At 36.5% G+C, this 12,847-nt stretch overlaps 1 protein-coding gene across 1 annotated transcript in view; it reads right to left on the bottom strand.

Annotated features, from left to right (window-relative positions):
* LOC126195543 (uncharacterized) overlaps positions 1-12,847 on the bottom strand; it is a 111,263-nt gene that overhangs the window by 46,754 nt on the left and 51,662 nt on the right. The window contains exon 6 of the mRNA XM_049934167.1: positions 3,981-4,126. Coding sequence (XP_049790124.1) covers positions 3,981-4,126 — 146 coding nt within the window. The remainder of the gene's footprint in view (positions 1-3,980; positions 4,127-12,847) is intronic.

The raw sequence follows: 12,847 nt of genomic DNA on the forward strand, positions 1-12,847 counted from the left end.
TTTTTTTTTTTTTTTTTTTTTTTTTTTTTTGGGGGTGGGGGGGGGTGGGGGGAATAATCACTGTTCCCATGGGATGTTCAGTGTGACTGCTGTTACCATGGGATGGGTAACATGACTAAAAAGTCATATGAAAGTGTACTATAAAATAAATGTGTTAAGTTTAGTGTAAGATTAGTTTTTAACTGTTTTGACAAATAAAATAAGGATATACATAAATCTAGGACAGCAGAAATACTCCTGTAGGATAAAATCATCACTACACTCTATAACAATGTAATGTATTCACATGAAAATATTTTGCAGAACATAGAATGTTTTGGAAATCTACTGCATTGTGATATTATTAGGTTTCTCAAACATCAACTTTGCTTCTCTGTTTGGATTTGAATGATTTGTAATTTTTTTGTTGGTTCCATTTGCTTCTTGGGTCTCGATAGCCCAGAGGGATTAATGTTGAGAATTTGTATTGCACAAGTTGAGTTGTGAGCAATGTTTATTCTATCAGTTTCTCACATCATCTCAATTTCTTCTAATGTTGTGCAGTTTACTGCACAGTAAGTGACTCATGCCTGAATACCTCCAAGAGATAACTATTGTGATGGCACCTACACACGGATAGTTACTTTCAGCACTAACACTTCTTTATAAATAACTGTCTAACTGCAGGTAATACTGTGGGGTGCACCTAGTAATATTCATAAATATAATACTAGAAAGAGCAATGACTTATACAATCTAGCACTCAGCCATAAAAAATAGTTTACCACCAACCAAGTAGTGCAGAGAAGGCCAACAAGGAAGGGCACATCACTCAAACTCCATGATGTCTTATTACTTATTGTATATTTTTTACACGTTCTTTCAGTGGACAATTTACCATGTACAAGAACTGTTTGCCCTTTTTCATTGTTTGATATTTTTTTCACATCTTAAGTGATTCCTGGTACCTAGCCTGCTTTTCAGCAATCTATGCAGTATATTTAATAGCTCTCGCTTGCCCCTTTTCTTTGTACACCATTTCACCATCAATGTTGCCTATGTATAGAAACCATGTCTATCATCAGTACTAACATTTCTCCTGAAAATGACTACACTTATGAGCTGCACTTCATATGCCCACCTCCATTGAAGTGTTCTTCTGGGCCTGATGAGAGAAACAGAGACATGAAAAAATTAGTTTACTTCCCCAATCAATGTTACAAGCTTATTAGAAGTTGGCTCAGTGACTTTCTCTACATTGCATAAAATGTAAATTTGGAAGAAAGCTCGGGTGCTACAGTTTCGCTTCATGTCCTCTATCATTGCTGCTAGTCTTTACAATCTACAGTGTGTGGTTTGTATGCAGTGGAAAGTGCATACAGTGCATACATGCATAGCGTATGTAGTTGTTGCAACTGTGGCTTGTTAGATTTGAACACTAAAGTCTTTCCAAAATATGCTGTCGCAAAACCCTTTTTCTATTTCTGTGTGAAATCTCCGTCATAGCATATCATTTGCACAAAAAGTGTATTTTCATCACTTCACAAAATGGTTTCACCCATACCAGCACTCCTGTTGCTGAACAGCCACTCTCCCTCTCCCCACACCCAATAGGCGAGCTCATTTCCTACATCTACATCTACATCCATACTCCACAAGCCACCTGGTGGTGTGTGGCGGAGGGTACATTGAGTACCTCTATCGGTTCTCCCTTCTATTCCAGTCTCTTAGTGTTCATGGAAAGAAAGATCGTCAGTATGCCTCTGTGTGGGCTCTAATCTCTCTGATTTTATCCTCATGGTCTCTTCACGAGATGTATGTAGGAGGGAGCAATATACTACTTGACTCCTCGGTGAAGGTATGTTCTTGAAACTTCAACAAAAGCCGCTACTGAGCGTCTCTCCTGCAGTGTCTTCCACTGGAGTTTATCTATCATCTCCGTAACACTTTCGTGATTACTACAAGATCCTGTAACAAAGCGCGCTGCTCTCCGTTGGATCTTCTCTATGTCTTCTATCAACTCTATCTGGTACGGATCCCACACTGGTGAGCAATATTCAAGCAGTGGGCGAACAAATGTACTGTAACCTACTTCCTTTGTTTTCGGATTGCATTTCCTTAGGATTCTTCCAATGAATCTCAGTCTGGCATCTGCTTTACTGATGATCACCTTTATATGATCATTCCATTTTAAATCACTCCTAATGCCTACTCCCAGATAATTTATGGAATTAACTGCTTCCAGTTGCTGACCTGCTATATTGTAGCTAAATGATAAAGGATCTTTCTTTCTATGTATTTGCAGCACATTACACTTGTCTACATTGAGATTCAATTGCCATTCACTGCACCATGCGTCAATTTGTTGCAGATCCTCCAGCATTTCATTTCAGTACAATTTTACATTGTTACAACCTCTTGATATATTACAGCATCATCCACAAAAAGCCTCAGTGAAGTTCCGATGTTATCCACAAGGTCATTTATGTATATTGAGAATAGAAACAGTCCTACGACACTCCCCTGCGGCACACCTGAAATTACTCTTACTTCGGAAGACTTCTCTCCACTGAGAACGACATGCTGCATTCTGTTATCTATGAACTCTTCAATCCAATCACACAATTGGTCTGATAGTCCATATGCTCTTACTTTGTTCACTAAACAACTATGGGGAACTGTATCGAACGCCTTGCGGAAGTCAAGAAACAAAGAAACACGGCATCTACCTGTGAACCCGTGTCTATGGCCCTCTGAGTCTCGTGGACGAATAGCGCGAGCTGGGTTTCACACGATCGTCTTTTTCTAAACCCATGCTGATTCCTACAGAGTAGATTTCTAGTCTCCAGAAAAGTCATTATACTCGTGTTACAGAATTCAACAAGTGGTCGACAGTAGAGATATAGGTCTATAGTTCTGCACATCTGTTTGATGTCCCTTCAAGAAAACGAGGATGACCTGTGCCCTTTTCCAATCCTTTGGAACGCTAAGCTCTTCTAGAGACCTACGGTACATCGCTGGAAGAAGGGGGGCAAGTTCCTTCATGTACTCTGTGTAAAATCTAACTGGTATCCCATCAGGTCCAGCGGCCTTTCCTCTTTTGAGCGATTTTAATTGTTTTATGTGTGTTAGTGTGGTGTGGTGGCTTTGTTGGCTACTGGGTGACTTAACAAGTCACCAGGCAATAAGAGTTCACTAGCTGGAAATGGGCCGTGTTTCCTCAATTACGGCTGAGCGTATTAAAATTTAAATGTTGATGACTGATATTGTTGCTGAATACAGTACATCAGAAATACATGCAAAAAGATGAGACTGAGTTACAAGTGCCACAAGAAAAGGTGGTGACTGGGCTATCTCGCCACGTATTGGCTCAGTACGGAACACTTTGCATCAACTGTCTTAATTTTCCATTACCACTGCAACCTAGTAGTAGTTGTATCATAATTGCACGGTGAAGCTTAATGTTCAAGTTGCTTGGCAACACCAATCATGGATTACATCAGCATTTCCTTTCTCACATCTCTCCTCTCCACAACGGCCTAAAATATTCCCTCAAGTCCGCCACCATCTATGGTGTGAGCCACTTATAACTCATTCGGTCACTTCAAATGTCAATAGGAAGAAAATGGGACGAAGTCAAGTGAGATGTTGAGTAAGAACTTAGAATCAAGGTAAACCTTACTAGGAAGAAATGTAAAATCAGGGAATTTTTAACATTGATCTTACGCGTTTTTCACAACAGGGGCTATGAATTTCTGGAGTAGAATCATGAAAAACATAAAATCAGAGAATTGAAAACTGAAGTTCCCTGTATTATGAAACTTATCTATTAAGCATGTAGTTGTTATAATGTAACAAATTATAATTTTCTTGACTGACAGTGATTGACTTTGAAAGTACACTATAAAATAAAGTAACAGAACAACTGCTAGCTAAGAGACCTAACAGTGAGCTACAAAGTCATATACTTGAAATTTCAAATGCTTCCAGCAATCCATTACCTTTGTTTTACGATGTGGCGGCATTATATGGTGGGAGCAGCTTTCTGCTACAGAACTGTCCATTACCAGCTTGCAGAGCCAGAGGTAACGATTTTCATCTTCAGTACTGGCAAACTGACTGAGCTGTTCCTTCAGTATCTCCACAACTACAAAAAATACAGCAGCGTGGTCATTACTAAAAGACATCCAATTTGAATAATAATTAACAACAGTATGTTAATGAAAATATAAACATCCTTAGACAGGCATCATAATGAATGCTAAAAAGAGGCTCGGGTCTCCAGTATGTTCCGAACAACACACTGACAACATACCAACAATATAGTCTCCACCCCTCCCTGGAACACTGTGTGTATAAACTGAAAATGCCAGATGGTTAGCATTATCTTTGACATAGCTGCTGGTAAATCTTTCGGGATGCGAGGTTGTGGTCCAAGAAACTCTTCTGTTCCTAAATTTCGTCCAGGACTGCACTGGACATCCTCAGAAGTGTTCTTCCGCTGAGTCTTGCTGACTCCTGAAAGGTTTACCAGCAGCTATGGCATCCGGTCGTGAAAGCCTTTATTCTATGATTATGTTTAACAGCAGATTGCAACACAGAAGGGTAATGGTGGTAGTTAGTGCAGTGCTGGTTGCCACAGCGGTTAGGTGAATTGTGTTTCCTCAATATTTTTCTCACATTCAAATGTCTAAAATCAATTCCAGACACAAAAAAGGCAAGCTCTTCTACTGACATATATACACTTGCTCAAATTTTGTCCTGTCTCTGCACATCATAATGAAAACATTCACTATAAACTAATCGAACAATGGAAAATCCAGGATGGAATGTAACAATATTATGAGAAGGAAAGTCATGCATGCGCGCGCGCACTCATGCGTATGTGTGTCTATTGTAGGCGTTGGCCAATGGCCGAAAGCTTTAATTGTAAGAGTTTTTGTTGTGCCTATCTGTGACTCGACATCTCCACTATATGGTGAATAGCACCTTTCCTTCTCATAATATTATCGTTATGAACTAAGATGCCCATGGTAGAAATACTTCCAACATTTTTCTAGTTGAGAAAGATCTCAATACTGTGTAGCTTTATGGGTGCTGATTTAACATACCAAAAGCATTAGACTTTAATACCTATGATCAGGAAGTATTTGAAAGCACCAAGTTGGAAAATCGATAAGCATATTAAAAGGAAGGCTATACTTCAATCAATCCTACAGCTATTCAACAGTTCAAAGGATAAGGAAAATCAGTATGTGCCATTTTTCAAGCTTCACCGCACCTTTTACAGCAGACACTTCAGCAAGTAAGCCGTACAATGCTGGTCCAGAAAGTAATGCTACTAAAACTGTTAAAAAATAATTTACTTGGGGAACAGTACAATGCATCAAAAGTCTTGAAAATAGGACCATGGTGGCAACAAAATGAGAAGGTGCAAATAACAGCATATCTTAAGGCAATGGGTTCTGCTGTACATACTTAGGCTTTGTTAAGAATTCAAACAAGTCCATTGTTTTTAACAACAGTAAAACATGTTAAAGTGCAGGGGGTCATAAGCTCAGTGGTTGATCTGAAAGCCAGACTTCTTTGTAAGGCTGGGTCTAGTATGGTACTGTTTCCATAGTCACCATATGGGCCACATATTGTACCCAAATCTAGAGACATTGTCATCACTGTACTAAAACATGATGCAATAAGTACAATTAAAGTTTTCTTAAGGCACTGCTGAGGACATCCAGTGATAGTCATGTTCTATCATTTACTCTCATACATAAACATTTACACAGAAACATGAACAATTACATTTTGGAGTGCCATCTCTGTACATTTTAAAACAGGCACAAAAAGACAGTTACTACTTCAATATTTTATAATAGGTATGTGTATAGGCAATACGATTCACACTAAAATTAAGATAGGAAAGAGATTATGAAACACTGACATTAAAAAAGACAATTAATTCCCTAGTGTAACTAAAAACTCAGTGTTACCATCAATTAAATCAGACAGTTGACATTACAGATCCTGATAGTTGCCATACTGAAAAGAAGTTAGTTAGTTACTTGCATGTTTCATGGATCATTTACACATTAAATCATAATGACATGGAATGACTCATTTTACATTTGTATTGTACATTAACTTGTAGTTCATTTGTTACTTAGTTACATGTTCCATGGATCATTTTGATAGATCGTAATGAGGTGGAATGAATCTTTTTGCTTTCATATTGTAAATTAATTTGTATCTATTCAACATTTTTAAAGTATTTTCCCAAAAAGAAAAAAAAAAAAGATATACAGATGTTAATAATTCCTACCCACCACCTTTTCCACATCATAGTAGAAATTCTTCTACTGAATAGAAGCAGTTGTCAAGGAGAAACTTTCTCAGTTTGTTTTACTTTGCTCACTGTCAGACATTTTATATCACTGGAAAAGTAGTCAAAAGTTTCGATGCACATTGTGCACTCCTTTTCGTGCTAAAGACAATCTTACTGTGGAGTAATGAATGTCATTTTTCCTTACTGATGAAGGCTGTTTCCAAAAGCGCTATGTAAGTGTCTTTCAATTATGGCTGTCTGCAGCTTAATGTGTCTTCTTTATGGTAAGTAGCAATCTGTCTTTTCCTATATTGTTCATTTTCCTTCTGGTATTGTAATGAAGTACATCATTGTTCCTTTTGAGCTGTAGTGGGTTATTTACAATGAACCTCATGAGGGAATATATATATTGTGAAGCAGGAGTCAGAATGACCAACTCATTAAACAGATGTCCACAAGATCATCATGGGTGGGTACCAATTAATATTCTTACAGCACATTTTTCTTAAAGATGAGTTACACCAGAACATTATTACAAAAGACATTACTGAATGGAAAATAATTTCTAACATTTGCATTTCAAGTAAAATGTATCAATAATAGTGCAGCACATGTTATGTGCCACAGATGCTCTCGTGACAGAAAGAAACTGTTGTACAATTACCTTACTTTGAGAAGGTTGTACATCATAATTTCATAATTTCTCATGAAGTAAAAATATTTGTTGTTTTCCTGTGTGTGTGTTTACTATGTATCAACAAGTGATACACTTGTTATCCTGTGTGTGTGTGTGTGTGTGTGTGTGTGTGTGTGTGTGTGTGTGTGTGTGTGTGTGTGTATATCATCAACTGATACACTATGTATAATAGAAGAGTGACATGTATTTAGCACGTTTCACAATATTTCGGAAGTTGCCTTAAATTTAACATAGCTTTTCATGTAAGAATGTTGCATATCATGTAAAAGTACATGGTGAAATAACATTCTATGTAAAGAATATCTGTTCTCTATTAGAATGGTAAAAATAATAAAAGTATTAACAGAATACATTATCTGACACACAGATTTTTTTTTCAATTAACCACAAAAGTAAAAAAAAAAAAAAACTAGTTTTTTGTAGGACAATGAACAATAACAAAGAAAAAATTAAACAGAGGAAAAATAAATTGAACTGTTCAGTCAGAAGGTAAGTTCACATAAAATTCCCTGTAGATCATGGTGCTTACACATATCTAACTAGATCCTAATTTTCCCTGATGACAGAAGCAGCACCTCTTTAGCCAATAAAGGATGCACCAACCACATTAGCACTAACAACCTGATTGAATTCACTTAACTATGACATAATGCACTAATAACTATGCATGACTGACACTTGCAATGTATTGAGATACTGAATTTGGATCATTTGCATCGATCTTCAACCATGTAACGGTAGTAGTTCTCACTGTTATGTCACACTTCATAATTCCTGTAAGGACAAGAACAGAAATGAAGTCATTTTGGCTCATTTTCTTTGTACTTAAATATGCTTCAGATATCAGATACTTCCATTAATATGTAATCATGACAATCATTACTCTTCTTTTTTCACAGATAATACAAAAGTATTGTCCCAAGACTATAGTGCCCCAAAACAATAAACATTTGCTCTACTGTTGTAAAATATTCTGTCAAAACAAGGCACTTGTTCAAAAGTATCATTGTCCAGTTGTTGCTCTGCACAAATCAGCCAGACCACACATATTACTTTAGTGTAAATGTTTACATTATAATGATATACAACGTTCTTGTACGTCCACTTCCAATGTAGCTTTCTTTTTTTTCTCCCCAGAACTGTATCCGCTAGATGTAGAAATTTAAGACCTGCTTTTATTTAATGATACAATTTCCCTTAGTGTGATACTTAACTTCAGCCAACTCTGCCCTTTTCACCGATATACAATATTCTTCCCAGATGACCAACTTGTAAACAGAGAAAAAGGCATCTGTTGCGATGGTAGCTTGTGTCATGTGGTGTACCACTTCATTCTAGTGAAAACTTAACTTGGACAAAAATGTGATGTACGAGGGCTGTTCAAAAAGTAAGGTGACTTTTCAAATTGTGCAGGCAACGCACATTCAATTAATGATCTTTTTTTTATTGTTTTTTTATTGTTGGTACACATGTCCCAAACATATGTACACAGTCCCAAGTGTACAGCATACTTCGTTTGTTTTTGACAAATAGAAAAGTTAGATGTGTTTTAGTGTGCTTGATGATTTTCGATTATTATAAAAAATGGAGCAAGGAATTTGCATCAAATTTTCTGTGAAAAATGGAGTCAAGTGCTCTAAAACACTTGAAATGTTGACATTGGTATACGGTGAGCCCGTTCTATTTAAAAAAAAAAAAAAAAAGGGGGGGGGTGTTACAAATGGTACAAACTCTTCCAAGACGCCCGAGAAGATGCCAATGACAAACCTCACTCTGGACACCCCAGCACAACAACCGCAGATGATAACGTCAAAGCAGTCCAGAAAATTGTTTTGGAAAAAAGAGAAGTTGCTGAGAATGTTGGCATATCGGTCAGCTCGTGTCATGCAATTTTTCCGGATGTTTTGGGCATGAAACATGTCAGCGAAGTTTGTTCTAAAACTTTTCAATTTTGATCAGAAGCTTCGTTCAGGAGTTCTTGAATGATGCCAATGATGATCCTGATTTGCTCAAAATTGTCATAACTGGTGACGAAATATGGGTTTACAGTCATGACATCGAAACTGAAGCCCAATTGTCCCAATGGAAGCAGCCCGCAAAACCAAAACAAAAAAAAGCACACCATGTCCGATCAAATGTCAGTTCTGCTCACTGTTTTTATTATTACTATTATTATTATTATAATTATTACAGTTGCATAGTGAATCATGAATTTTTGCAAGGTCGTACAGTCAATAAGGAGTACTACCTTTATGTTATTCACCATTTACGAGAAGCAATATGCAAAAAACGACCAGAACTGTGGAAAAATAATTCATGGCTTTTGCATCATGACAATGCATCTGCTCATTCGTCATTGCTTGTGAGAGATTTTTTGGCCAAAAATAACACAACAATCATGCCTCAGCCACCATATTCATGAGATTTGGCCACCTGCGACTTTTTCCTGTGCCCAGACTGAAGGGAGCTATAAAAGGACGAATATTTTAATGACTGAGGAAATAAAAATGCATTGCTGAAAGCACTCAAGGCTGTACCAAAAAGTACTTATGAGAAGTGCTTCGAGGATTGGAAGAAGCATTGTATTGTATCTGAGGGGGATTACTCTGAAGGGGACAACATGAATATTGACGAATAAATAAATATTTTTTCATAAACAAACAAAGTCACCTAACATTTTGAACACATCTCATACGACCTCCTTTGAGGGTGGGTTTGATATATTTATATTTACCACAGTTGAGAGTAATAGAGCGCCTATGTGGCTCATAGGAAAACAATCACACACAAGAACCTTGTGTATGATTGTACTGCCAAGTCAAATTACAGAAGATATGTTTCACACTACAGTGGCTTATTCCCAATAATACTACATACCTAGTAAGTTTCACCTATTTATGCAATAGATTATATCTGCTTATATCTGGAGCCCTATGAACCAATTTTCCACACATCATCCTGAATTTCACACTGACATTAAGAACAATAATCTGCTCACAACCTACAAAGTTAGCAAGATCTACTGCATTGCAAACAGCAAAGGTCTGTGGGTGTATCTTATTAGTTTTTAGTAACACTGTCAGTACATATGGACACATTGGAATAATGTGTTAACAAGAAATAAATTGCACCTATGCCGACTGAAAATTCTGCCATGAACGAACATGTATTCACCCATTTCAGCCACAAGCAAGTTCTCATTGAAATTAACAGTTATTACAGTTATTTAATGTTGAGAGACTATCAACTTGCAAACATCTTTCACAGGAAGACTACAAATAAATTAAATAATGCTGTCACTGGTACACCAAATTATGCTGTCACTGCTACACCAAATTATGCTGTCACTGCCACACCAAATTATGCTGTCACTGCCACACCAAAACCCTGGGGCAGCATCAATGCTCAAATTTAAGCACAACACAGAATAAAAAATTGACACTGTATCAAAATAATTTTGTTCATTTGAAGCAGCTGTAGTCTCCTAATGTAAAATAACAGAGCGTATGGCACTAATATTTGATTAAGCTGGTTATTGGCATAAATGAAATATCAGACAATTGAAAGACCACTCATTATCACAAATGCTTGAAAATTTATGCCACTGACTGTAGTTATGTGACAAGGCTTTCTCAAAACAAAACAGGCAGGATTATCAGAAACATATAAAAATAAAATGAAGAATTGGTAAAATTAAAATCAGGACATATATTCTCCTAGATAAAAACTTAACAGGAAGAAAATTTGTATAATGGCGCAAGATTTCAGGTATTGTCAATGGAACAGCACGACTAGTAATAGTCGTAGCAGCAGTAGTAGTAATAATTACAACAATATCAAATCTCCATTGTGGTCACATCACCAGACATTTGGCACCAAGTGATATGTCATCTGATTCTTCTCCAAATATATGCTGTTGCAATTTTGATAGAAAACATATTCGTGATGCATAAAATATCTCTTGTAGCATTTGTTGCTGGTGTCTGATGAGCACCTCTGTAACACTCTTTCACTAACTAAACAACCCCATGATGAATGGTGCAACTCTCTGTTGAATCTTCTCTTCTATTAATCCTGTCTGATAAAGGTCCAAGATTGATGAGCAATACTCAAGAATCAAACTAGCGTCTTGTGAGCCACAACTTCTGTGGATGAATATATTTCCTTAAGATTCTTCCCATTAATTTCAGTAAGGCACCTGCTTCTCCCGCTGTTTTTATGTGCTCATTCCACTTCCAATCACCCAAACAGTACTTGTAGATGTTTTATAGTTGTTATTGTTTCCAACTTTATCTCTCTTTTGGCCCATTAAGAAAAAACTTGCTGGAGTTCTACCCACTATGGAGTCCTAAATACAGTCACAAATTTGATACAATACTCTGTAATGTCATACTTTGTTCACCAACTGACAGTGCAGCACTGTACCGGATGACTTCCGGGAATTGATGTGCATGGCACCGATCTGCTTGCCAATATCTGTAGTGATCCAGGTCTAACTGATGATCAGAAGGTGCTTAGGTTTGCAGGACCTCTGCTGCTCATCTGTCTGGTGATTATTCTTAAAAATAGGAAATGTTTGACATCCTTTGTCACTCCAGCAATCTACAATAAACTGTTACTAAAAGGGAAGCAAGTTGTTTTGCATACTCACTACCTAATCAGACAGACACCTCACCTGGTCCAGATGCCTATCCACTGAAAATCAAATTTAGCAGACACTATTCTGCAATCTATTGTTCCAAGATCTGCTATTTCAGTATTCCTGCACCAATGTGCTCACATTCTGATGAGGATGTGGATGACGTTTAGAAGAGTTACAGAAGCTGATTAGTAAATTTGTGTCAATATATGGAAGTACCTTTCCTAAAAAGTTATCAAAAATCCATTAAAAAAGTAAGCCATGGATAGCTAAGGGAAGTAAAATCTCATGTAGGAATAAGAGGAAAATTTATGTTAAGGCCTGAGTAAGTCAAGAGTTGATATTACTTGCATACTACAAAAGATATTTTAATATTTCAAGGAAAGTCATTAAAATGTCCAGAAGTATGCACATCCTGGCAGAAATTAATAATACAGATAATAAGATTAAAAATGTATGGGATACTGTCAAATACGAGACAGGACAATCAGTCAGTGTACAAGATACCACAACAATTAAACTAAATGACAATGATATGACTGACAAGTCACAAGTAGCAAATATTTATAACAAATACTTTCTAAATGTAATATAGGATTAAATGGTTCAACTGAAGATCATTCCACAATACATCAGGCTATTAGATACAGAAAAATTCTAAAATGGTTTGACAGAATTTTAAACACAATTCTGAAATGTTGTTCCAACTTCAGTAAGTAATGCGCAATGTGATATTTTCCAGATGCAATAAAATATGCAATTGTTAAACCTCTTGATAAGAAAAGTGTGAAGAAACATGTAGTGTCTAGTTTCCTTATTGAAATCATTTCCTATATATTCAAAAAAGTAATGTACACAAGAGCTGTCTCACATTTAATTATATAGAATTTACTTAGCTTATCACAGTTTGGATTCTAGGTTTGCTCAACTGAGAATGCTATTTATACCTTCTTTCTGAAATAGTATAAGCCTTAAATAACAGAATATCACAAGCTGGTATTTTCTCTGACGTTTCCAAAGCATTTGATTGTGTAGATCATGTTACTCTCTTCAAAAAACTCTTATTTTAGGGAATCAATGGCATTATACACAGTTGGTTTCAATCACACTTCGAAAACAGAATGGAAAAAATTGTGCAGAATATATTGAAAAATGAAAATGGAGTTCATACTTTTTTGCGTGTGATACTAGTGTTACATAATAAATCTTG

The sequence above is a fragment of the Schistocerca nitens genome, chromosome 7 (assembly GCF_023898315.1).
Source record: "Schistocerca nitens isolate TAMUIC-IGC-003100 chromosome 7, iqSchNite1.1, whole genome shotgun sequence".
NCBI classification, from domain to species: domain Eukaryota; kingdom Metazoa; phylum Arthropoda; class Insecta; order Orthoptera; family Acrididae; genus Schistocerca; species Schistocerca nitens.